The sequence below is a fragment of the Aspergillus stella-maris genome (genome assembly GCF_047715825.1).
Source record: "Aspergillus stella-maris strain CBS 113639 unplaced genomic scaffold BDV14scaffold_41, whole genome shotgun sequence".
Taxonomy (NCBI): Eukaryota; Fungi; Ascomycota; class Eurotiomycetes; order Eurotiales; family Aspergillaceae; genus Aspergillus; species Aspergillus stella-maris.
This window is the reverse complement of record NW_027396835.1, coordinates 261,059-281,111: the sequence shown is the minus strand read 5'-3', so window position 1 is coordinate 281,111 and position 20,053 is coordinate 261,059. Positions and strand designations below refer to the sequence as shown.

Here is a 20,053-nt window from a genome sequence, read left to right as displayed (position 1 = left end):
CGAGGTCAATGCAATCTGCTTGACCATAAGTGGGCGGCGTAATGCATAGCAGCGATAAGAACCAATCTTTGAGCATTTGCAGGCACCTGACTACAGACCAATGATGCAGGTTGTGAGAAGCTATAGCTCCGGTGCCGAACACGATATTTGCAGGCAATCGCCAAGTCGCCCAGTTGGGAGGGTGCGATGGTGCCCAGGCCCAGCTAAATTCGCGCCGAGCATGTCTAGGCGGAGCCCTGGGAAATTGACTTTTGAGGTGAGTTGTACAACCAAATGGGGATTTGGTCTGCTAACATGTTGACGATCTTGCTTGAGACTTGACGTTCACTGACGGGGTCGAATCAACCTGCACAGCACCAGGCACTTGGCTCGTAAGCAGATTGCAGCTTCACGACATACCGACAACCCAACCCAAGCAAGAGCGGCATATAAGTCTTGTCTCTCGCCTATGGGACAAACGCGTGATCATACCCCAGACACCCCGGGCCCACGTCATCAACAGCCTATCGAAGCTCAGACAGCTAACGCCTTTGAAGGAGCACGAATACGGCAATCAACCCCGGCAGTTAGTGGAGATAAACGTTTTTAAGCCCGCCCTCACTGGAGGGATGGCATGATGCCAAGATCGTAGTTGCTTCCCCGCGCTGTGCCAAGATGGTGGGCAGATTCGTCCACCGGGCCCTCTTTCGACACAGATGAGCATTTTCGCAGCACCAAGACTGACTACATCGGTAGAAAGTGCAAGTTGTGTCTTTTTAAAGACTCCAGGTCGGTATTTGTTCTGTAGTCTTCCTGGGCTGATGCAGACCTGGATATTGCGCAATTTCATTCAAGACTGGACATATTCCGGGGTAGGAAACCTCCAACCTCCAAGCTGATATCAGAGACTCTCCGGAACTCTAGGCCCTTGGCATGAGATCAATATGCGGGGTATGGGACCCATTTCCCCAGGTTCTCAGCCGTGACTGGTAGTAGATACTCATGGCCGCGGTCATCGGGTGTGGCACCCAAAATTCAGTTGATGTCTCAGGTTAAACTCGGTTAAAGTCTCTTGGGTAACGAGTAGAATGCCAGGAGGAAGAAGGCTTCTTCGGTCGGGGATAAAAGGAGCTGCAGTTCTTTAATAACCAGGTTGCCGCGCTCGTCGGTGCTTTCATTCTCGGGTTTGCCGTTATTGACACTTACTTTGACACTCCGAGATGGCAGAACCAAACGACCGCAACATTGACGAAAAAACTTCCTCTCCCCAGCATCTGGAAGCTGTCCACCTGGAGGAAGGGAAGAAGAATGACGGTCCAGTTTATGGCATTGATGAGGCTCATCAGAAGAGAGTAATGTGCGGTTTCCGTTCGGGTTGCGGGCGTGAGCAAAGCTGAGTCTCACTTGCTGTAGGCGACAAGTTGACTGGCGTCTGCTGCCTATCCTCGGCATTATGTACTCGATATCACTTATCGATCGGACAAACCTCGGACTCGCCTTCGTGGCAGGTATGGAGGAAGATCTTGGGCTTGACGTTGGTTCACGGTATACCATTATTGTGATGGTGTTTTTCGTGGCATACATGTAAGATTCTTTATCGAGTACTCGCGAGAACAGCATCTGACAGAAAATCCTAGTCTTTTTGAAATTCCCAGTGTTGGTCTGCCAGCCCTCGACTGAAGCACTCGGGCTAACGTGACTAGAACATTGTCCTCCCAAAAGCAGGGGCGGCGAATTGGCTTGCTTTCCTCGGCGTAAGTTTCGGCGCGATCTTGATCGGAATGGGTTTCACGTATAGCTGGAAAACAATGGCAGTCTGTCGAGCTTTGTTGGGTAAGATGATAATGTATAACTAGCGGTGCTGGTTCCATGCTAAACAAAGAATAGGTATCATGGAGGCCGGCTTTCTCCCAGGTACGGAAATCGCTCGGAATCCAAAGTACCCTCATCTAACAACCCAGGCTGCACTTATCTGATCACTTGCTGGTACAAACGGTTCGAGGTTGGCAAGAGGCTTGCAGCCTTTTGGCTGATGTCGGTTGTTCTCAATGCTTTTGCAGCAATCTTTGCATATGCTTTAACCCTCCTAGGGGGAACGCATGGTCTGAATGGGTGGAGATGTATGCAGAGCTTTCTCCATTCCGGTCTCAAATCTAACTAATCATTGTATAGGGATATTCATTATCGAGGGAGCCATCACGACTGGAGTTTGTGCTCTTGGGTGGTTTATTATTATCGACTTTCCGACCAAGGCTGATGGGTTCCTGTCGCCGGAAGAGAAGCAGTTTGTCATCGACCGAATCAATCATGACCGCGGGGATGCAGAGGAAGACGAATTGACTGGAGCGAAAATCCTGCACCATCTCAAGGACTGGAAATTGTACTTTTGGGCGTTCAATCTCATGGCCTCAACGCTTCCGGGGTATGCGTACAGCTACTTCAAAACGATCATCCTGACTGGGATGGGATTCTCAGAAAATGAGAGCCAGCTTCTCAGTGCTCCGCCGTATATTCTCGCCGCTGCGGCCACCTTTTTCTCGGGATGGCTGACAGACAAGTATCAGATTCGCGGTCCGGTAATTGCTGTGCACCAGTTACTTACAGCCGCAGGAATGCTCGTCACAGCATATGGGCAAGTCAACGGTGCACGATATTTTGGCGTCTTCATGGGTAAGCTAGCCTCGTGATAGTAAACGTGCCAAGTCATGCTAACGGACATCGATAGGTGTGGGGTTCCTTCAGTATTGCATTCCAGGCATACTGGCGTATCAGGCAAACAACATCACCTCGCACTCTAAGCGGGCGGTTGCATCCGCTACCTGTCTGATTGGCGGAGGACTGGGCGGGATAATTGCAAGTGTGACATTCAAGTCCGAGGAAAGCCCGTACTATACCACGGGTATTTGGGTGACATTCGCAATCTCCATAGTTAGCGTCGTGATGACCGTTATCATGGACGTCTATTTCTGGAAGGTCAACAAGAAGGCTAAGGAGACGGGTGGGCGCATCGAGGGGATGGAGAACTGGTACTATACTCTGTGAGACTGGCCAGAAAGAGTATAGCCAATGAATTCCCGCCTTGTAGTCAAGATGAAGTCGGATGGACCAGGAGAGTTGATCGTCGATGGACAAAGACCCTGAAACCGCTAGATGGCACTAACCCTTTTGGGCGGTTGCGTCACATGTCAGCATTACCAACACAGTTCATGGGATTGGACTGTGCTTGTTCTTTCCATCGATAGTCACTTGAGTAGACAATAATAGAGAACTAAAAACAAGATAAGCTTCGCACAATTCTCTAGAAATCATCGAGAGTAAAAATGAACCATGGCCAAGTGAACCCGGACGCGCCGGAGCTAAGATCAAATCAGCCTCCTCAAAGCGAGGCTCTCCCCGATTGGCTGATAACTGGGGCTAGTTTTGTTAGCGCCAGGTTCAGGCTGCTCAGCCTCCGCCTTCTGCCTAGACTTGTCCTTCCCTCTGGTCTGCCTTAAAGACTCGCCTCGCTAATCTCCTCTGCTTATTCTCCCATCCAACTCCTGTCTCTCTCTTGTGTTTTCATCACTTTCCATCTCATTTTCATCGACTTCCAGGTCCTTTGACCATCCATCCATCATGACGGTTTCTCACCTTGTCCGTCGCGGTATGGAGGCTTACACCATCTCCGCTGAGAACGGCGATGTCCCCAGCATGCAGATCCGAGTAGGATCTACTTGGCTCGCGACTCTTCTGTTCATCACTGTTGTCGGCTTTTTCTTTGCTATGTTCTATGTACGTTGACTTCGAGACTCTATCAAATCGTCCTACTAACCAGTCATGTCTAGACTACCTACACCTACGGTTTACTCGTTCCCACTCTCGCAGCCGTCGAGGACTCCAAGCCCGATCTCTACGTTCGTGTCGACGATGACCCCAACAAGCTGCCTGGCGACCCCGTGGACCTCGAGGCCGAAGCCGAGACTCCTGCTCCCAAGCCCATCACAAGCAAGCTGCGCACTACTATCCGCCATCTGCGTGCTCGCGCTGGCCGTCTGTCTCGGTTCCGTGGCTTCAGCATGTTCCTTGCATACATGGTTGCCGATGGCTTCGTTTCGTCTATCATTCCCATTCCCTCCAGCTCGATTGTCGGTCAATTCATTGTCTCGATGGTTGTTTCCATCTTGCTTGCCAACCTTCAGGTTGCTTGGGTGCACATTGTCATTTCCGAGCCCTCTGCCAAGCGCTTCTACCGCCGCATCCCCAGCTTCCGCTCTCTGAAGAAGATTGTTCCCGCCGCTGCTCTTGAGCACTTCCTCACCAACGGTGTCTACACCTTTGTCCTGTTGATCATCAAGTTGGTCCACGGTACCAAGGAGCTTGACCAGATCCGCGACGGCAAGTCTGGTTCTCCCGAGACCTTCCGCACTGCCATGAACATGATTTCTCTTGCTACTCTTTTCAGCTGGATTGCGTCCTTCCCTGCCCGCATCATCTTCATCCGTGTTGCTGCTTCTATGCTTCCCGATGAGGACGAGGCCATTGTTCCCTTCGATCGCAGCTTCGGCGGAAAGGTCGAGCCCAGCGTTGTTGGCAGCGGTGTTTTGAGCATTGTCGATGCCTGGAAGACGTTTGACCGTGACGGCTGGAAGCGCTACATCAAGGCTCTTGTCAAGGGTGCTCTCATCCAAGCTGGTGTTGGCATTCTCTTCACCACCCTTATCGTCGCTGAGATCTTTGGCGGTGCCCTCACTGTCAAGGGCGATGACCAGAACTAAGCGTCTGATACCTAAACTGTGGGAATGAACTGCTCGTATCCTATATATCAGTCTTTTGGAAACCTGCCTTGACGATTGACCTCGACCGTCATACATATGCCCTAATATTTCTTTACTCTCACATATCATGTCATCACATCCAAGTATATATGAAGTATCTCGAGTCAGCGTACTACTTTCTTACATATCATGACCTGCCTTTCTCTTGCCCAATCAACAGCTCCACAAGGTAGACGAGATCCCTCCATTAGACATGTCAACCAGTAAGCGAGATCGAAAGCCAAGCGTGAGACTGATCAACCGGGTGCCTTGTGAGCATCGCCGTAGCCGGGGACCCTTGTGGCAGAACCATGACCTGCAGAGAGCAGCGGCAGTGGCCCCTCACACTGGACAGTCCCGCCCGGAACCCCGCCCCTTCCCGCCAATGGAGAGCCAATTTAGTGCTCACCGCCTTGCACATTGATTATTTCACCATCAAGTGACTCTACTCCTTCTATCTCCTCCGAGTGACCTCTCCTCCTGCTGGCGGCTATCTCCTAGGCTTTCCTTCCCTCCTCTCCTCTCTCCAGTCGAGACTTCTGTTCTCTCTCTCGTGCCTTGTTCGTACCCGGACCCGACCGCTCACTCTTCATCTCCATTGCCGTCCTCTTCGCCCCATCTCCCTCGAAAACCCCGCCCCCGCTTATCGCCATCACCATGGCCACAACACCAGCAGGCCGCATGCTGGCCCGCCAGCTGCAATACATGCAGTCAGACAAAGACCTCCCTGGTATTAGCTGCGGTCTAGTCGACAATAATGTTTTCGAGTGGGAGGTTATGCTCATGATCTCGGACGATGTCAAGTTGTACGGCGGTGAGTGTCTCCGATGGCTTCCGCGAGGTCGAGATTCAATAGAGATACATTTACTGATGCTGGTTGATTATTAGGCGGCTTCTTCCGTGCGCGACTCTCGTTTCCCACAGAGTACCCCCATATGCCACCGAAGATGAAGTTCGAGCCGCCTCTTTTCCACCCGAATAGTACGTTCTTATCCTTATCATGACCCCGCATGGGCGTCTCCAATTAATAAAGGCATACTCACCATTCATTTCTCTTACAACAGTCTACCCCAACGGAGAAGTCTGCATCTCAATCCTCCACCCACCAGAGGAAGATAAGTACGGATACGAGTCTGCGGCCGAACGGTGGTCTCCTGTGCAAACACCCGAGACGATCCTGTTATCGGTGATTTCTATGCTTTCGAGCCCGAACGATGAGAGTGCTGCAAACGTCGAGGCTGCGCGGCTGTGGAGGGAGGACCCGAAGGAATTCAAGAAGAGAGTGAGGAAGTGTGTTAGGGACAGTCTCGGGGAGGAATAAGCCTCAATCTTCCTATATTTTGTTTCACGTTGATTACGGTTCTTTATCTAAGTGCTTTAGGTCATACAACGCACGCACAGGTGTTAGGCGCTTTTTTACGACCTGGGGCTGCGAGCTTTGGCCCTCTTTATACGTTCATTTTCTTTTTTTTTGTTTTATTTGCTTTGCATAGACGAGGCCTTGCCTACCTACTAGGCCTCTTACCCTTTCCTTTCCGTTCCGATTCAACACCAGTTCCAGCTTGGAGTTATGTCCTGGTCTCTTGGGCATGGTCAGCATGGTGGACGACTCATCTTCACTTGTGTTTGCCACTTTGACTTTGCATATTTTATAGTATCAGTTTAGCACAGCTTGCCGGGTATATAGTTGCATTGAGACGCGAATCAATTCAAGTATTCTCAAACTTGTGGAAACCGTCTTTTGTTCAATATTTGTAGGAAATAACAGTTCATTCCCATCCATTAGACTTTGATTCTTGAAATCGCGATCAAAGCCTGCGACACGTGAATCGCACGTGTTACGCACGATTCCACAAAAATATATATCCCGACCCAAACATATCGCCACCGAAAAGGTCTATATCGGATCTCGTAACCTATCATCAAGTCCTAAATTATATTCAAGTCTAAAGAGAAAGAAAAGTATGTATATGTACGTAAAAATGCTGCCCGAGAAACCACCTCATGAAATATGTTGTTTGATCGTTTATGTTCAAGTTGAGAGTCAAGTTGTATGTAATCTAAGGCTGAGCCTTGACGCCCTTTCGCAGCGAAGGCAGAAAGAACGACGGGTGGAAGATAGTGAGGGAGAAGACGGCGAGGGCGATCATCCTATTGGTTCTGAGTTAACACTTCTGCTACTGAGTTGGATTGGTGAGAGGGAAAAAAAAAACATACATTCCGTCCAGAACCAGGAACTCGTCCTCCTTCTGCATGAGCGGGTTACCCCAGCCGCCGGCCATTTCGGGGATACTGCGCGATAAACGTTAGCTTTCTTGGTTTGAATAGCGTCGTGGAAAGGCATCCAAGACATACCGATAGATGCAACGAATGAGAACAGTGAAGTAGGCAAAGATCTCGCCGAAGAGGATGAGATGAATGCTTCGTCGACCGACCGACTTCTCGCTGAACGAGCCGGGTCCCATCCTGCTCACGCGCCAGAAAAATTCCGCGGCAAGGACACCGCATACCGCCATCGTCGCGACTTGGAACGCGATACCCGCGATAATGATGTCGTCTCCGACCTTGAGAATCTCCACATCGCTACCCGCAGCTGCAGCGACACCGCCGCCCGCCGCCTGAAGAAGTAAGGAACCAATGTCGCAACTGATAAAAATCCATGTGAAGAGGCGAGGCTTGAGGCGCGACTGCTCGGGGCCGAGCGCGAGGATAATGTGCTTGAGGGTGAGGTAAATGCCGGCGGCGACGAAGGTAGGCGCGAGAACGAGACAGACGATCTGCAGCTTAAAGGCGTCGGAGTTCCAAGGATTATCGTGCATCAATATCCGCCCTATATAACCAGCCAGCTCCATGAGCGAGCCGGCGGCCAGCGCAATCATTATCGTCCATGATCGGTAGTAGATACCGACGCCGAGTTGGAGAACGCCTATCAGACCGAACCAGACAGCGAAGAAGACATTGCCGCCGAAGTTAGGGTAGTAGCCGTATGTCGTTGCTTCGACAGGGCAGAACGGGGAGACCTGATGGCAGGTGTCGTAGCTGGCCATCTGAAACGATTTGAACGAATGATTCAGATCGTGGAGTATGGAGGGCCGGTAGTTGAAAGAGGGTAAGATGGAGAGAACGAGAGATAAAAACGAACGACTAAGCTGACGCCAGCATCAGAGAATATGAAAGATATTATGCCTAGAACCCAAGACTCAGCACCTTGATAGATTTGTAAGGCGAACCGCGATTTTATTAGAGGGGAGATGACCCCTGCAACGGGTATTCCCCCGTTCGATGCGATGGGGGCGTTGTCATCCTTTGGTGGATCTGGGCGAGTATAACTCCAGTGAAAATTCTCCGATAAGACACTGTGATTGGCGCATCAGTCGCATTCGCATTCGTTTTCGCATTCGCTCTCGTTCTTGCTCCACCGACCCAGTATCAGATTCTTGTCTCCCGAGCCCAGAGCGGACATCCGACCAATTGAATTAGCCGAATCTAATCAGGGCCATGATTCGGGAAGGTCGCTTAGAAGTGACTGTCAAAGCTGTCCATCACTGCATCGCATATGCCGGTTTGAGGTCATCGCTCGGACTGCTCTGTGATTCGTGCTATTCTTCGTCACCGGGATCAAGGGTTTGACAGTTCTCGAAGGGTTCCTTTCATGGACACAACTCCAATCGGCTTCTTGCGTGGTTACCGTTGAACCGTTAAGGGTCAATTACTGTCGCCTCAATTCGGCTGCAGATCGAATGAATCTAGGCCGCAACGTAATCATAGCTCCGATATTACTGGCGCGTGGTTAGCTCGATCTCTCGCAGCAGTAGCACAGCCTCCGAGAACAAACAATGCAGAATATACCTTGTAGATCATGTATTTGTTCCGTATACGCTTCGTAGGCCAATCCTCCAGAACAGCTGCAGAGTAAACAACACAGCCTCAAGCTGCCAATGACGCTAGTCACGTGGCGATAAGATAAGCCCTGGACTCACGTGCTCAGCTTTCCTGGGGGCCGTCACTGCCTGTTTGCATTCAACTTATCTCTTCCTTGTCATCTACTGAGTTTGGCCTCTTGAGACATTCCTGTCGGTACATCAGAGGCATGCCTTTGTTGTGACTTGTGGATTGCCGATATGCCACCCCGGAGAACTCACACGAAGTCTCGGAATGGTTGCGATCAATGCAAGAAAAGGCGTGTAAAGGTAAGCTGGGTTACTCCGGCAGAGTTCCTGTAGCACAGGTTCTTACCAGTACATTAGTGCGATGAAGGAGGCCCACCATGTTCCAATTGCACCTCCAGAGAAATAGAATGTGTCTATTCCAGAGCCCCAGTGCCTCGTCGCGTTACTCGCGTTTGCAGTACATCCTCCAGTCCCACCTCCGGAAGTGGTTATATTGCATCTCCAAGCGTTCATCAGCCTTATGAACGAGGGTCCAGTTTTCCTATCAGCGACCCTTCAGCCTCCGCCGAGGTGCGCAGATTGGAGCTGATGCACAAATACTCGACGGAAACTTTTCAAAGCTTCTGCAACTCCGCATCCGACTTTTATACCTGGCAGGTTGCTGTTCCCCACAAGGCATTCAGACAGGACTTTTTGATGAAGGGTATCCTTGCTGCCGCTTCACTACATATAGCGTCGTCCATGGATCCTTCGGCAGCTGTTACCTATATCAACACAGCTCTTGATTACCATAACCAGACGCTAACACCGTTCCGTCACGCCATAGACGACATAAGCCCTGACAATTGTGATGCCGTGTTTGCTCATTCTGTTGTCACAACAGTCATCAGCATAGCACTGCCCGCTCGGTCCACAGAGACGGATGAGAATGCCGGGGCATACGACAAGATCGTTGTTGCGACTGAATTACTTCAGGGCGTAAGCAAGATTTTGAGAATTTGTCGGCGATGGCTACAGCTGAAACCTTTTGCAGCTACAAATGACTTTTGGGATCGGTCAGATTCAGGTCTGGATTCCGAAACGGAAGCGGCGTTGGATAAGCTCTCGTCTTTGACTGACGAGACGGCTAATGCGGAGCAGCACGAGATGTATATGGAGGCAGTAAAACTCCTGCGTTCTTGTTACACAAGATACGCCAACTCTAGGGACATTGCATCAATTCTTGCCTGGCTTGCGGCTGCCGACAGGGGCTTGGTCTATGCGTTCAGATGCCATGAGCCACTCGCTATGCTCATTCTTATGTACTGGGGTGTCCTCCTTCACAAGCTTCATACCAAATTGTGGTGGGCCAGGAATTCAGGTTCAGCTCTGGTGCTAGACGTGTTATCTCAGCTACAGCCTTACCATTTACGCTGGCAGAGCGTACTACAGTGGCCTAAGCACAAGATCGGTCTCAACGGACGTTTGACTCTAACAAATGGTGCTGGGATCAAAACGCCACAATAATCATACGGCCCTCTTGAGGGCTCTGGCATTTTAAGGTAAGCGTGTCGATTCTGTGATAACAAGACGACACCGTTCATCGCCAAGGTATGTTGATTTTACTTCCTGCTCCCTCAGGCATATGCCTGAATTCATAATGGCAGAATGACATTGATTATGTGCTTAGATGAGTACAAACGACAAAGAACAACAAGCCAACGACAAGCGAGCCCATATATACTTCTATGCTACCGTTTGCTAAAGCTTCGCCGTCCGTCTCAAGTTTTTCTCATATATATCCTTGATTCGCGCGGCATTCAAGCGATCGGCATCATGTTCGCACGCCACCAAACTTAAAGGACCGCCCATTTGCTTCAGCCAGTACGACCTTCCGCAATCGAACAGCCAATTCCGACTTGCCACCTTCACGAGCTGCGCTAGAAAACATTGTTCAATATTCCTGTCCTGCACGAAAGTGATCTCAGGAAGCTCCTCCCGAATTCCTGCTGGCGCATGAGTTCTGGCGATATCTAGGAAATCATCAAACGTTCGCTGCACGTATAACTCGGAGCCAATTTGCACAACGCCACGCGTCTTTGCCATGGCATGCAGCAAGATGGCGTTGGCGACAAAGTCAACAGGAATTTCGTCTAAGATATTTGCACCGCTCTCATAGCCCTCGGTTGCATGCCATGTCTGTTTTCCTCCCCGGTCTGAAATGAGAAGGTCTGCAAAGTTGTTCATTGGATGCGAGCCGTCGGGTCCGTACAGCGGAAACGGGTGTCGCATAGCTGGCGCAAAAATGGTCGGACGGACGAGTAATACCGGAAGAGTTGGGTACCGTTTCAACATCAGTCGCTCCATGAGATGTTTGGAATAGGTGTACGATGCTGAAAATCGGGCTGCGTAAGGGGACCTCCCCGTCTGCAGTATGGATGATATTTCTTCCTCGCAGTCTGTATCCGAGTGCGCGTACAGACGCTCTCCAACATACCCATCTGGCAGGAAGCTGTTCGCATAGGCGGTGGAAAGCTGGACGAAAAGCTTGAGTCTTCTGAATGATGAAGCAATCCTTGCCAGCTCCAGCGACGGAAAACAGTTGTTCTCGAGCGCGTCTATGACATCCGAATCAAGCGATATCTTGGCGGCCGTGTGGATGACTAGAGTTACTTCCTTTCGCAGCCGTTGCAAGTCCGGACCGTCGATGCCCAGATCAGGCTTTGTGATGTCGCCAATGATGAAGTGAATCTTCTTGGAGGCCAGTAGTGCTTGCGTCTGAGCAGGCATGGTCCTGTTCCATTTTTTGACTGCCGCCTCAGAAGACTTGCGAACAAGAACGAAAATCTTCCGCGTCGGGAGCTGCAACGTCAGCTTATACAGCAGACACCCTCCAAGCGACCCCGTGCTTCCTGTGAGCAAGACCGTGTGCGATTCGAACGCCGCCGCATACCCCTTCTTCCTGACTTCATCTTGCAAAGAAGACATTGGAAGCGCCATGGAAACATGAATGAGAAGGCACCTGCAACAGTCTCGGCGCTAAGCGGCTCGTAGAGCGGTATGTCAGACAGACAACAAAACAGCTCCAAATCTACGAGTGCCTCTCTGTATATACACCACAGAGACAGCTTATGCCCATGTGTCGCCGAGGCCCAGGCCTGTTGTACAACTTCAGAAATCGTCTCATGGAGAACCTAGAAGCCATCTATCGCCACATAGTGGGCAGCTTGGGTTTAGTCCGGGGTCTTAATCGGTTCATTGGTTTGCTTGTCATGCAGGCAGCTATGTATCTTTTATACCGGCGACAAGCTCGTTATACCCTAAGGGGTCTGGGGCATTCGCCAATTTGGGAATGGAGCCTATTGACACCATCACATGTGCTGACCAAGGGGACCCAGCGCTACATCCCGGGGATATCTGCATTAATCCATACAATCATGCTGCACCTGAATACATTCAAACTCGATCCGAATTTCGGCAATGCATAAGCACACTTATATTTTCAGCACTATCGGCCTTTCTACTCATTTTACCGCCATACCGCTAATCAAGGGTGAAGACATCCGAGGCAGGCAGTCTTGAGACCTTTCGAAGTCCCCTCGACTCGAACAACCAGCACAGCGCGGCAAATTCCCCGACATTAAAGGACCCGTTGAGGGTCTTGACGAACTGGTGGTACAGACATTAGTTGTACATAATACTCCGCAACTTAATGTCGGCTCTTTCCGGTCGTCGATGGTCTATTATACTTGCTCCATCTTTCGTGATGACTTCGGTATATATGTCTATCTGTCTACATCAAATTACTTGTAGAAGACACAGCAAATGAAAAGCCAACGGAGACTCTTTATGTCATTTCAATTCAGTGACTAGAATAAGTACAAGTCCAACAAACACCTATGTAAACATTAACCCCCACCCAAACCCCAAATGTCCATCTCAGATAGCATTTAACTATGTATGTATGTATGTGTGATAGGCAAAACAAAACGACGAAAATCTAAGACGCCTTCAAATTCCCACTCACACTGATACTACCTCCATTCCCTAGACCTCCGACTGTAGGACCCCCACCACACCAGCACCGCCCCTCACCTTCTCTTTCAACTTGCACAACGATATCCATGCCCTTTTCTTTGAGGAAGTCGACTGTTCGTTGGCGGACGTCTTCGAGGTCTGCAGCGCGGGAAGCGGTGACGTGGATTACGCCGAGGACTGGCGGGTTGTGAGAGTGAGAATGGTCGTGGTCGTGGTCGTGATCGTCGTGAGAGTGCGAATGGTCATGAGAATGGGCGTGAGAATGTCCGTGGTCATGATCATGATCATGGTCGTAAGAGTGAGAGTGAGAGTGGTCATGAGCATGGGAATGGCTATGAGAATGCCCGTGGTCGTGTCCGTGGTCGTGTCCATGTCCATGGTCATGCCCCGAGGACTTCGCCTCCGTATCATCCAACCAGAACTTAGGAACCGTGTATCCAACCACACCGCGCAGCGTACTAACTCCAGCAAGCGTTTCACGAACATTGTACTCCACATCTGCAGGTAGGGTGAGCAGCAGACTCTTAGCCGTACTACTAACGAGCGGCACGGCCGACGCGAAAATCAGGATTGCAATCATGCACGAGGCGATAGGGTCGTATCCTGACCAGCCTGTGTAGTGGACTAGGATGGTTGAGATGACGACGGCGACGGAGCCGAGGGTATCCGCTAGGATGTGTAGGAATATGCCGTGCATGTTCTCGTTTCCGTGCGAGTGGCCGTGGCCGTGGTCATGGCCATGATGGGCATGTCCGTGATCGAAGGCCATTATTCCGACGAGGTTTACGAGGAGACCTGCTACGCTGACCGCTAGGAGTTCTCCGAGACGGTGCATTTGGCTTCCTGAAGAAAGTCGCTCCACCGCCTCGTAAATGATCTCCACGCTGATGATCCTATATGGAGTTAGATGTAATCTAGAGAACAATTGATCGTTGACCTTACATGAGGAATATCCCATTGGCGAATCCGGAAAGCGTGTCAACTTTGCCATAGCCGTAAGGGAATCTAGCGCTCGGAGGCCACTTGCTCATAACAGCTGCGCACAGTCCGACTACGAGCGCCAAGCAATCGAAAAACATATGAATGCTGTCACTGAGCAGTCCCAATGAGCCAGTCGCGAAACCGTAAGACAACTGAACCAACATAAATCCAAAGTTAAGACTGAAAACCATTAGCAATTGGCAGGAGTTGAGGTTATGGTAAAAGACATACGTCATGAAATAGAAGATGCGGCGCGAGTCGCGTTCCTTGAGTATACTGTACAACAACGGGTAAGGTTCGCTGTAGCGGATAATGATTTTCGATGCCTGCGATGCCTCCGTAGCATGCGCATGATGGTGATGATGAGAATGATCGTCAGAACCCGAGCGTTTATCATCGAACCTGGCGGCAAAGAATGACGCCGCCGCTAACAAAAATCGAATGATATAGACAATATAAATGTCGTCCCTCGCAGGGGGTGAGCAAAGTAAGGTGGCACTCCCGGTTGCAACAGCGACACCAAACTTGCGCGGAGAATACATAGCAGAGGAGTCCAAATATGTCAGGCATGTGGCCAAGGGGCCTGCAACTGCCAATAAGTATACAATATCAGAAACACCGATAGAGAAGCTCCTGCTCATAATAAGAGTCAGAAGCCCTAAGCCGAGACCTGATAGAGCGGCAATCGTGGGGTCACGCGGAGAAACTTCTGGCTTTGCGAGTGACTGCGCCGACTCGCCTGCTGGAAAGGGTGGGCGGATAAGAAAGGCCGAAGCAGCTAGTGCAATGTACCCCAGAAACGGTGCATTATCCCATGATGCATTCATGCCAAAGTAGCTCAGCACTAGGACCGTTGGTATCAGAGCGGCGCCCAGCTTCTTGAGGGTCGGCTTTCCCTTTGCGCTAGAAGTAGGACCGCGAAGAAAAGTTGGCAGCCCCGAGCCTAGAGCGATGGCCAGGGCAAAAGCGACAAGAAAGCCACCTGTCTTGAGTGCCGCATAGATCGGTAAAGCAAGAGAGCATATTTGCGTGAGCGCAACAACCGCCGTATTGGGATCCGAGTTGGAAATCTTCACGGCGGAGTCAATTCCACTCCGTTGGTTTGCGCGGGCCAAGTCATACCCTCCATACAGAACTAATGTTGCGGCCGTCAATCCAAGTGTCCGAGAGAAAACTCCATCAAGATTCCCAATAGATGAGGACGAGTCGGGTTCGGGTAATGTCCATTGCGCGTAATGTTCATAGAACCACGACAGGGCAATCCAAGGCAGCGCAATCATAAATCCTGCAGTTATCTCATCCCTAATGATGTCAGAAAAGTACACAATATGCGAGGCGATACTTACTGTTGCTTTGGCGCTGTTTCCGCTTGGATACCAAGTCTTTTATGGACGTGCGCAACAGACGGGAGCTCAGCATGGCCATGGTCGATGGAAGCATGAGAGTGTGAATGGGAGTGCGAGTGCGAGTGCGAGTGCGAGTGCGAATGATGACCTGAAAGTTTTGGACTTTCCGAGTGACCGTTTAAGCCATTCGCATCTGGAAACGATTGCTGGGATTGTTGTTGTGCTGCTGGTAGCGCATAGGAGATCGACTGGGACAGCGGCGTCGAGCGGCGGGAATGGCCACGACCCCTGGAATGACCAATGCCATGTCCGGGCGAAAGAGAAGGAATTGCTTCGCCAGAGGACATGTTATCCACCGCCAACATTGTATACAGCCAGACGAAGATGCGCGATGGCTGTTCGTAGAGGAATTGAACGGCGGGGTGGGCAATAGGAGGCGAGGCCAAGTACGTAGTTTGACGATCGGAGCGGCCGAGACGGGGGCGATGAAGGAGCTTTAGGAGGCCAAGAACAACGACCTTCCGAGCGATTGAATGGAACAGAGCAGCATAGCGTGGGAAAGAAGGACAGACTCGCGATGAGCAGCGATCTGAACAAGTTCAAGCAGTGGGGAATCGACGAAGGTCCTGTAACTTGTACGGTGGATTGAGTTGATGGATCGCTGGCGCCGCGATAACGACCTGCCACGTGATCGCCGCGCGTTATCGCTCCAGGAAGCTGCAACTGTCAACTTTAACACTCTGCCACGTTAGTGAGCTTGACAACCCTCAGCTCTCATTTCAATCCCAACTGCTGGTGGCGGAAACAGTCGCTCAAAGCTTGTCACAGCTTAATCCGACCTTTCATACTAGCTCCCACCCTACGATGCTCGAGAAGCGACTTGAACATTTCCCCACACTAACTTGCGCTCGTCCCTCATCATGATTGATTACGTCGTCGAAGTCGCCTTCTATATCTCCACGGTTGTGACACTGTTTATATTTATGCTCCCATCGCAGTATGAACCCAAGCGTTGTGAGAACAACAATGCATCTGATGAGCCAAAAACAACCGCGCAGGTTCTTGTGCTCGGAGATATCGGCCGCAGCCCCCGCATGCAATACCACGCATTGAGCATTGCTCGCGGCGGTGGCCAGGTCGAAGTCATTGGGTACCACGGTAAGCACATTGTGCATTTTGCGCCATATCATACTAACGCACAGTGATCTAGAGTCGGAAGTCCATCCTGATATCGCAGCCCATCCGAGAATCTCGATTGTCCCGATTCCTCCGCATCCTCCTGCCCTACAAACAAGCAATAAGCTTCTCTTCTTGCTCTTTGGGCCATTGAAGGTGCTTTTCCAGGTTATATCTGTGTGGTGGGTCTTGGCGTATCGCACGAAACCTGTCAAATGGCTTCTCGTCCAGGTTCGTAGCTCGGCCATCTGCATTCTCTGGAGTTGTCTAATGGACCACGTCACAGAATCCGCCATCAATCCCAACTTTAGCGATAGCATCGCTCGTATGTTTCTTCCGGCAAACCAGACTGGTCATCGACTGGCACAACTTCGGATACACTATACTGAAATTGAAGCTTGGGAATAACCATCCGCTGGTTAAAGTTTCCAAGTGGTACGAGAATGTCTTCTGCAGGTCTGCTGTGGCGCATTTCTGTGTAACCAAGGCCATGGCGTCGGTCCTGAAAAAGGAATTCAAGCTTCAAGCGCCTATCTTGCCCTTGCATGATCGCCCGGTAAGCCACTTTCAGCCGATTCTGGACGGACAAGAACGCGATGGTTTCCTCTTGTCCTTGCCGGAGGCGGCGCCTCTGCACGATCAGATAGAGAAGGGAACCGCCAAGGTCATTGTCAGTTCAACGTCTTGGACGCCAGACGAAGATTTTTCGATTCTCATCGACGCTCTATGTCAATACTCAGAAGTGTCCACATCTCAACCGCAGCTACCGGCGGTCCTTGCCATCATCACTGGAAAAGGACCTCAGCGTGATATGTATGTTGAGCGGATATCTAACCTACGGAAAGATGGCAAATTGAAGAACGTCATCATACGCACCGCCTGGTTGAGCACAGACGATTACGCACGATTGCTGGCTTCTGCTTCGCTAGGTGTTAGCCTACACACCAGCAGCAGTGGTGTTGATCTACCGATGAAGATTGTTGACATGTTTGGATCTGGTCTGCCCGTGGTCGGATGGAGCAAGTTCGAGGCATGGCCTGAATTGGTCACAGAAGGTGTAAATGGCAAAGGCTTTGGGAGCTCTGGCGAGCTCGCACAGCACCTAGTTGAACTCCTGGGGGCTTCAACCAAGCTGGAAAAGCTTCGTGAGGGGGCGCGAGATGCAAGCTCATATCGCTGGGATGATGAGTGGGGCCCTGTCGCTGGAAAGCTCTTTGAACTTGTGTGATCACGCAACAATATGCACCGGCCTAGAAGACGACGATTCTCTCCAGTCGCAAGTGGAATCAATCATGACCGGAACTTCCCGTCGCAATATACGCAGGTGTCGAAGACCTCTGTCAGATACTTGCAAGTTTGCTGAATGTCTATTTGCCCCGCCTGGCAAACCATGTCCTCGTCAAGATACTCCTTCTCACATTTGGAGCAGAATTTGGAGATACCCGGCTCTTGGATGGCCAAGAAGGTCAGATTGCATCGCACTAGTTGCGCCGTTAGCGAGGTCATCTTCGTCTAGACATGACTCCAGTGGCATACCAAAAACATGGCCCGTCACGCACTGTGCTTCATGGGCCGAATACCAGGCAATACCAGTGTCGCAGACTTCACATCTTTCAAAGATCTCTCCACCATTCCCATCCAAGGCCCCTGTGGATTTTGGCTCGATGCTACTACCGGGCTCAGAGCACTTTGCAATCTCCTCCCTCAAATCGACCTGGTTCATCGCCGCGAGAACTTCTAACACGTTTTTGGCCTTCTTAATTAGCTTGGCATCTTGTGACTGCACGATTGCACAGCAAGCTGCAGCATAGAGGACCTTGGGAGACAGCTTAGTCTTGGTACCAGCGCGGTCCCCAAGTATATACTGTAGCACGACATCACGCCGCTCATTTTGTAATTCAATTGAGCCGGTCGAGGTCTCGCGAAGGAAAGAAACCTGCTTAAGATTCCCGCCCTGTTCATTGACAGTAGAGAAGATGATGGCTAGTCGATCCTCCGCATTGGTCCGGTACTCAATTATATCACCAGGATGTTGGGTCACGACTGCCGCGACCAAACCCTGAACTGATGTGACGCCCCAGACTCTTGAGACAGCCAACCCTCCAAGGTCCCGGTCGATGTCGAATCTGTCCCTGAGGTCCTCTGCCTGGGCATTCCACGGCACTGAAGATGGTGCGACTGTGTCATTCAGTGCCTTTGTTGCTGCGTAGCCGCCAGCTGAGGCAAAATATATGATTGGTGTCTTGGATTCAGGATCGGTCCCGATTGCCATTCCTATTAAATTATTATTAGCCAGATCCTTAATTGACATTCTGTCTGATGGCGTACCGCTTATCCTCTCCATGTGTGCTGCCTTGGTCGAGCTTATGTCGTTCGTTGAATCAGCCTTGATTGGATAGAATTGTGCAGACGCATTAGTATCTCGCACGGCGTATCCTCTGTATGTGTACTCCGGTATATTTAGGACAACTAGGCCTGCCACTGCGCCGATCGCCATAGAGACACTCCCTGACGCCATCTAGAAGGAAGTTAGGGCGGACTAAATAGATATTCGGGTTACCCGGTGAAAATAGCCTACCTCATGCGTCCAGCGTATCGGACCAGTAAGCGCGTGGTCATCGATGCGCGTAGTATCAAGAGTAGTGTTTTCAACTGCATGGAAGATAAATTTGTATGGCGGCTGTGACTCCTCTGTTTGAGGTTCCAGAGCGACGCCCAGCTTCACAATCCGAAGCTTTTTTCCTTGTATAGCGGCTACATTGAGTTCTGCAAATGTAGAATCGCCCTTATCCTGTTCTTCCTCGTCGTATAGCCATGGCCCGCTTGCTAGAGAGAGCGTGCAGATTTGGGCTCGAACAGCAGAGGCGAAAAGGGACCCCGGTCGAATAACTTGGTCGTAGCCCGTCACTGGCGGGAGAGGGATAGTAGCCACTGCCTCGATGCTCAGTGCCTCACCAGTAGATTGCTGCTCGGTTTTTGCCGTCTGGATCTTCAGAAATACCATCTCCTTATCCTCGTTCGTTACAGCGAGCAATGGAATTCCCCATCGGCTTTCGGGTCCCGGATACCTTCGGTCTACCGCTGGAACCTTGAAGGCTGGCGTCCATGTAAAAGAGCGTACATTTGTCTTGCGCAGTCGTGCAGATTTATCTTCTAGATCCCTTCTGAAGAGATTCGAATTTCGCTCGCCAAGCGTATCGCTTTCTATGCTCTCGCGGAAGTACTCTTCCAGTATCTTGTTGACAACTGCGATGCGCGTCCACTTTCCGGATGTGCTGGACAAAGCATAGATCGAGAGAAGCATATTTGTCGTTAATACGGCAAGTACACTCCGCCTGTACTTTGTTAGACCCGGCGGTGACCAGGCAAGCTCCACGGCATGACTCATGGATTGCTCTGCGCCGACTGAGAAGTGGTTCCTTGTTTGGGGGAACATGATGGGCCATTCGTTGATCGTGAAGACGTTGGCTTTGAAGCGGGTTCTGTGCCAGTCTTTGCTTGAGAGGGGAGGTGATGTCCCATTGGCGGATGACTTTGAGGGTGGTTTGGGTGTCTGTGGATGTTAGCTGGGGGACAACTATTCAAGATACTGGGTATATGTGCTCACGAGAATGTAAACGTATTCGCCTGATGCCAGTGCAAGCTCTCCGTCCTCTGACCAGGAGATGCAGTGGTAGGAGGACGGGAATACTTGTAGTTCGATGGATTCCATCATGACCGGTTGAAGGGCGCAGTAACGCCTCTGATCAGCTCCCGGCCTTCGGGAATAGCAGGCCGAGGCAATGACCAGGCTTCCAATAGCACTTTCAACGTTGTATATCTTTCAAGGGGCTTGACAATGGAATTGACACGGGACATTGAAAAGCATCTT

General features: G+C 50.8%; 9 protein-coding genes across 9 annotated transcripts; 5 read left to right on the top strand and 4 right to left on the bottom strand.

Moving 5' to 3' along the window:
- Nucleotides 1–1,199: 1,199 nt before the first annotated feature.
- BDV14DRAFT_209977 (major facilitator superfamily domain-containing protein) lies at nt 1,200–3,265 on the top strand (the record flags this gene model as incomplete). Its single annotated transcript, XM_073775784.1, has 8 exons — nt 1,200–1,336; nt 1,393–1,563; nt 1,617–1,635; nt 1,683–1,812; nt 1,867–1,893; nt 1,941–2,099; nt 2,152–2,649; nt 2,705–3,265. The coding sequence occupies 8 exons, from the start codon at nt 1,200–1,202 to the stop codon at nt 3,019–3,021; spliced, it is 1,458 nt and encodes a 485-aa protein (XP_073626462.1). The 3' UTR covers nt 3,022–3,265.
- A 186-nt stretch (nt 3,266–3,451) lies between these two features.
- On the top strand, nt 3,452–5,235 carry BDV14DRAFT_176659 (uncharacterized protein). The gene is made up of 2 exons (XM_073769283.1): nt 3,452–3,750; nt 3,804–5,235. Exons 1-2 carry the CDS (start codon nt 3,595–3,597, stop codon nt 4,731–4,733), a joined length of 1,086 nt encoding a protein of 361 aa, XP_073626461.1. The 5' UTR covers nt 3,452–3,594; the 3' UTR covers nt 4,734–5,235.
- BDV14DRAFT_176657 (putative ubiquitin conjugating enzyme) lies at nt 5,236–6,529 on the top strand. Its single transcript, XM_073769282.1, has 3 exons — nt 5,236–5,586; nt 5,661–5,753; nt 5,837–6,529. Exons 1-3 carry the CDS (start codon nt 5,430–5,432, stop codon nt 6,091–6,093), a joined length of 507 nt encoding a protein of 168 aa, XP_073626460.1. The 5' UTR covers nt 5,236–5,429; the 3' UTR covers nt 6,094–6,529.
- Nucleotides 6,510–7,936, bottom strand: BDV14DRAFT_209975 (RTA1 domain-containing protein). Its single transcript, XM_073775783.1, has 3 exons — nt 7,128–7,936; nt 6,990–7,064; nt 6,510–6,923 (listed from the first exon to the last, which is right to left on the bottom strand). The coding sequence occupies exons 1-3, from the start codon at nt 7,817–7,819 to the stop codon at nt 6,833–6,835; spliced, it is 858 nt and encodes a 285-aa protein (XP_073626459.1). The 5' UTR covers nt 7,820–7,936; the 3' UTR covers nt 6,510–6,832.
- Nucleotides 7,937–8,812: 876 nt separating this feature from the next.
- BDV14DRAFT_176653 (Zn(II)2Cys6 transcription factor domain-containing protein) lies at nt 8,813–10,252 on the top strand. Its single transcript, XM_073769281.1, has 2 exons — nt 8,813–8,962; nt 9,020–10,252. The coding sequence occupies exons 1-2, from the start codon at nt 8,894–8,896 to the stop codon at nt 10,166–10,168; spliced, it is 1,218 nt and encodes a 405-aa protein (XP_073626458.1). The 5' UTR covers nt 8,813–8,893; the 3' UTR covers nt 10,169–10,252.
- A 150-nt stretch (nt 10,253–10,402) lies between these two features.
- Nucleotides 10,403–11,629, bottom strand: BDV14DRAFT_201903 (fatty acyl-CoA reductase; the record flags this gene model as incomplete). Its single annotated transcript, XM_073773874.1, has 1 exon — nt 10,403–11,629. The coding sequence occupies one exon, from the start codon at nt 11,627–11,629 to the stop codon at nt 10,403–10,405; it is 1,227 nt and encodes a 408-aa protein (XP_073626457.1).
- Nucleotides 11,630–12,414: 785 nt separating this feature from the next.
- On the bottom strand, nt 12,415–15,648 carry BDV14DRAFT_90606 (metal cation transporter MSC2). The gene is made up of 4 exons (XM_073777831.1): nt 15,007–15,648; nt 13,892–14,962; nt 13,622–13,840; nt 12,415–13,572 (listed from the first exon to the last, which is right to left on the bottom strand). Exons 1-4 carry the CDS (start codon nt 15,369–15,371, stop codon nt 12,642–12,644), a joined length of 2,586 nt encoding a protein of 861 aa, XP_073626456.1. The 5' UTR covers nt 15,372–15,648; the 3' UTR covers nt 12,415–12,641.
- A 35-nt stretch (nt 15,649–15,683) lies between these two features.
- On the top strand, nt 15,684–17,503 carry BDV14DRAFT_90625 (chitobiosyldiphosphodolichol beta-1,4 mannosyltransferase). The gene is made up of 3 exons (XM_073777833.1): nt 15,684–16,164; nt 16,217–16,413; nt 16,469–17,503. Exons 1-3 carry the CDS (start codon nt 15,927–15,929, stop codon nt 17,408–17,410), a joined length of 1,377 nt encoding a protein of 458 aa, XP_073626455.1. The 5' UTR covers nt 15,684–15,926; the 3' UTR covers nt 17,411–17,503.
- On the bottom strand, nt 17,504–20,031 carry BDV14DRAFT_90611 (uncharacterized protein). Its single transcript, XM_073777832.1, has 3 exons — nt 19,790–20,031; nt 18,761–19,735; nt 17,504–18,700 (listed from the first exon to the last, which is right to left on the bottom strand). The coding sequence occupies exons 1-3, from the start codon at nt 19,895–19,897 to the stop codon at nt 17,597–17,599; spliced, it is 2,187 nt and encodes a 728-aa protein (XP_073626454.1). The 5' UTR covers nt 19,898–20,031; the 3' UTR covers nt 17,504–17,596.
- Nucleotides 20,032–20,053: the final 22 nt, after the last annotated feature.

Bases quoted from the DNA above. Each gene is read 5' to 3' on its own strand.
- BDV14DRAFT_209975 (XM_073775783.1), bottom strand. From the start codon at position 7,819: ATGGCCAGCTACGACACCTGCCATCAGGTCTCCCCGTTCTGCCCTGTC. The intron at 7,065-7,127 runs GTATGTCTTGGA...TTTATCGCGCAG, and splicing joins CTCATTCGTTGCATCTATCG to TATCCCCGAAATGGCCGGCG. The intron at 6,924-6,989 runs GTATGTTTTTTT...CAGAACCAATAG, and splicing joins TTCCTGGTTCTGGACGGAAT to GATGATCGCCCTCGCCGTCT.
- BDV14DRAFT_90611 (XM_073777832.1), bottom strand. From the start codon at position 19,897: ATGATGGAATCCATCGAACTACAAGTATTCCCGTCCTCCTACCACTGC. The intron at 19,736-19,789 runs GTGAGCACATAT...TAACATCCACAG, and splicing joins GCGAATACGTTTACATTCTC to ACACCCAAACCACCCTCAAA. The intron at 18,701-18,760 runs GTAGGCTATTTT...ACTTCCTTCTAG, and splicing joins CGATACGCTGGACGCATGAG to ATGGCGTCAGGGAGTGTCTC.
- BDV14DRAFT_176659 (XM_073769283.1), top strand. From the start codon at position 3,595: ATGACGGTTTCTCACCTTGTCCGTCGCGGTATGGAGGCTTACACCATC. The intron at 3,751-3,803 runs GTACGTTGACTT...AGTCATGTCTAG, and splicing joins TTTTCTTTGCTATGTTCTAT to ACTACCTACACCTACGGTTT.
- BDV14DRAFT_90606 (XM_073777831.1), bottom strand. From the start codon at position 15,371: ATGTTGGCGGTGGATAACATGTCCTCTGGCGAAGCAATTCCTTCTCTT. The intron at 13,841-13,891 runs GTATGTCTTTTA...AATGGTTTTCAG, and splicing joins CGCATCTTCTATTTCATGAC to TCTTAACTTTGGATTTATGT. The intron at 13,573-13,621 runs GTAAGGTCAACG...AACTCCATATAG, and splicing joins GCCAATGGGATATTCCTCAT to GATCATCAGCGTGGAGATCA.
- BDV14DRAFT_90625 (XM_073777833.1), top strand. From the start codon at position 15,927: ATGATTGATTACGTCGTCGAAGTCGCCTTCTATATCTCCACGGTTGTG. The intron at 16,165-16,216 runs GTAAGCACATTG...ACAGTGATCTAG, and splicing joins CGAAGTCATTGGGTACCACG to AGTCGGAAGTCCATCCTGAT. The intron at 16,414-16,468 runs GTTCGTAGCTCG...ACCACGTCACAG, and splicing joins TCAAATGGCTTCTCGTCCAG to AATCCGCCATCAATCCCAAC.
- BDV14DRAFT_176653 (XM_073769281.1), top strand. From the start codon at position 8,894: ATGCCACCCCGGAGAACTCACACGAAGTCTCGGAATGGTTGCGATCAA. The intron at 8,963-9,019 runs GTAAGCTGGGTT...CCAGTACATTAG, and splicing joins GCAAGAAAAGGCGTGTAAAG to TGCGATGAAGGAGGCCCACC.
- BDV14DRAFT_176657 (XM_073769282.1), top strand. From the start codon at position 5,430: ATGGCCACAACACCAGCAGGCCGCATGCTGGCCCGCCAGCTGCAATAC. The intron at 5,587-5,660 runs GTGAGTGTCTCC...GTTGATTATTAG, and splicing joins CGATGTCAAGTTGTACGGCG to GCGGCTTCTTCCGTGCGCGA. The intron at 5,754-5,836 runs GTACGTTCTTAT...CTCTTACAACAG, and splicing joins GCCTCTTTTCCACCCGAATA to TCTACCCCAACGGAGAAGTC.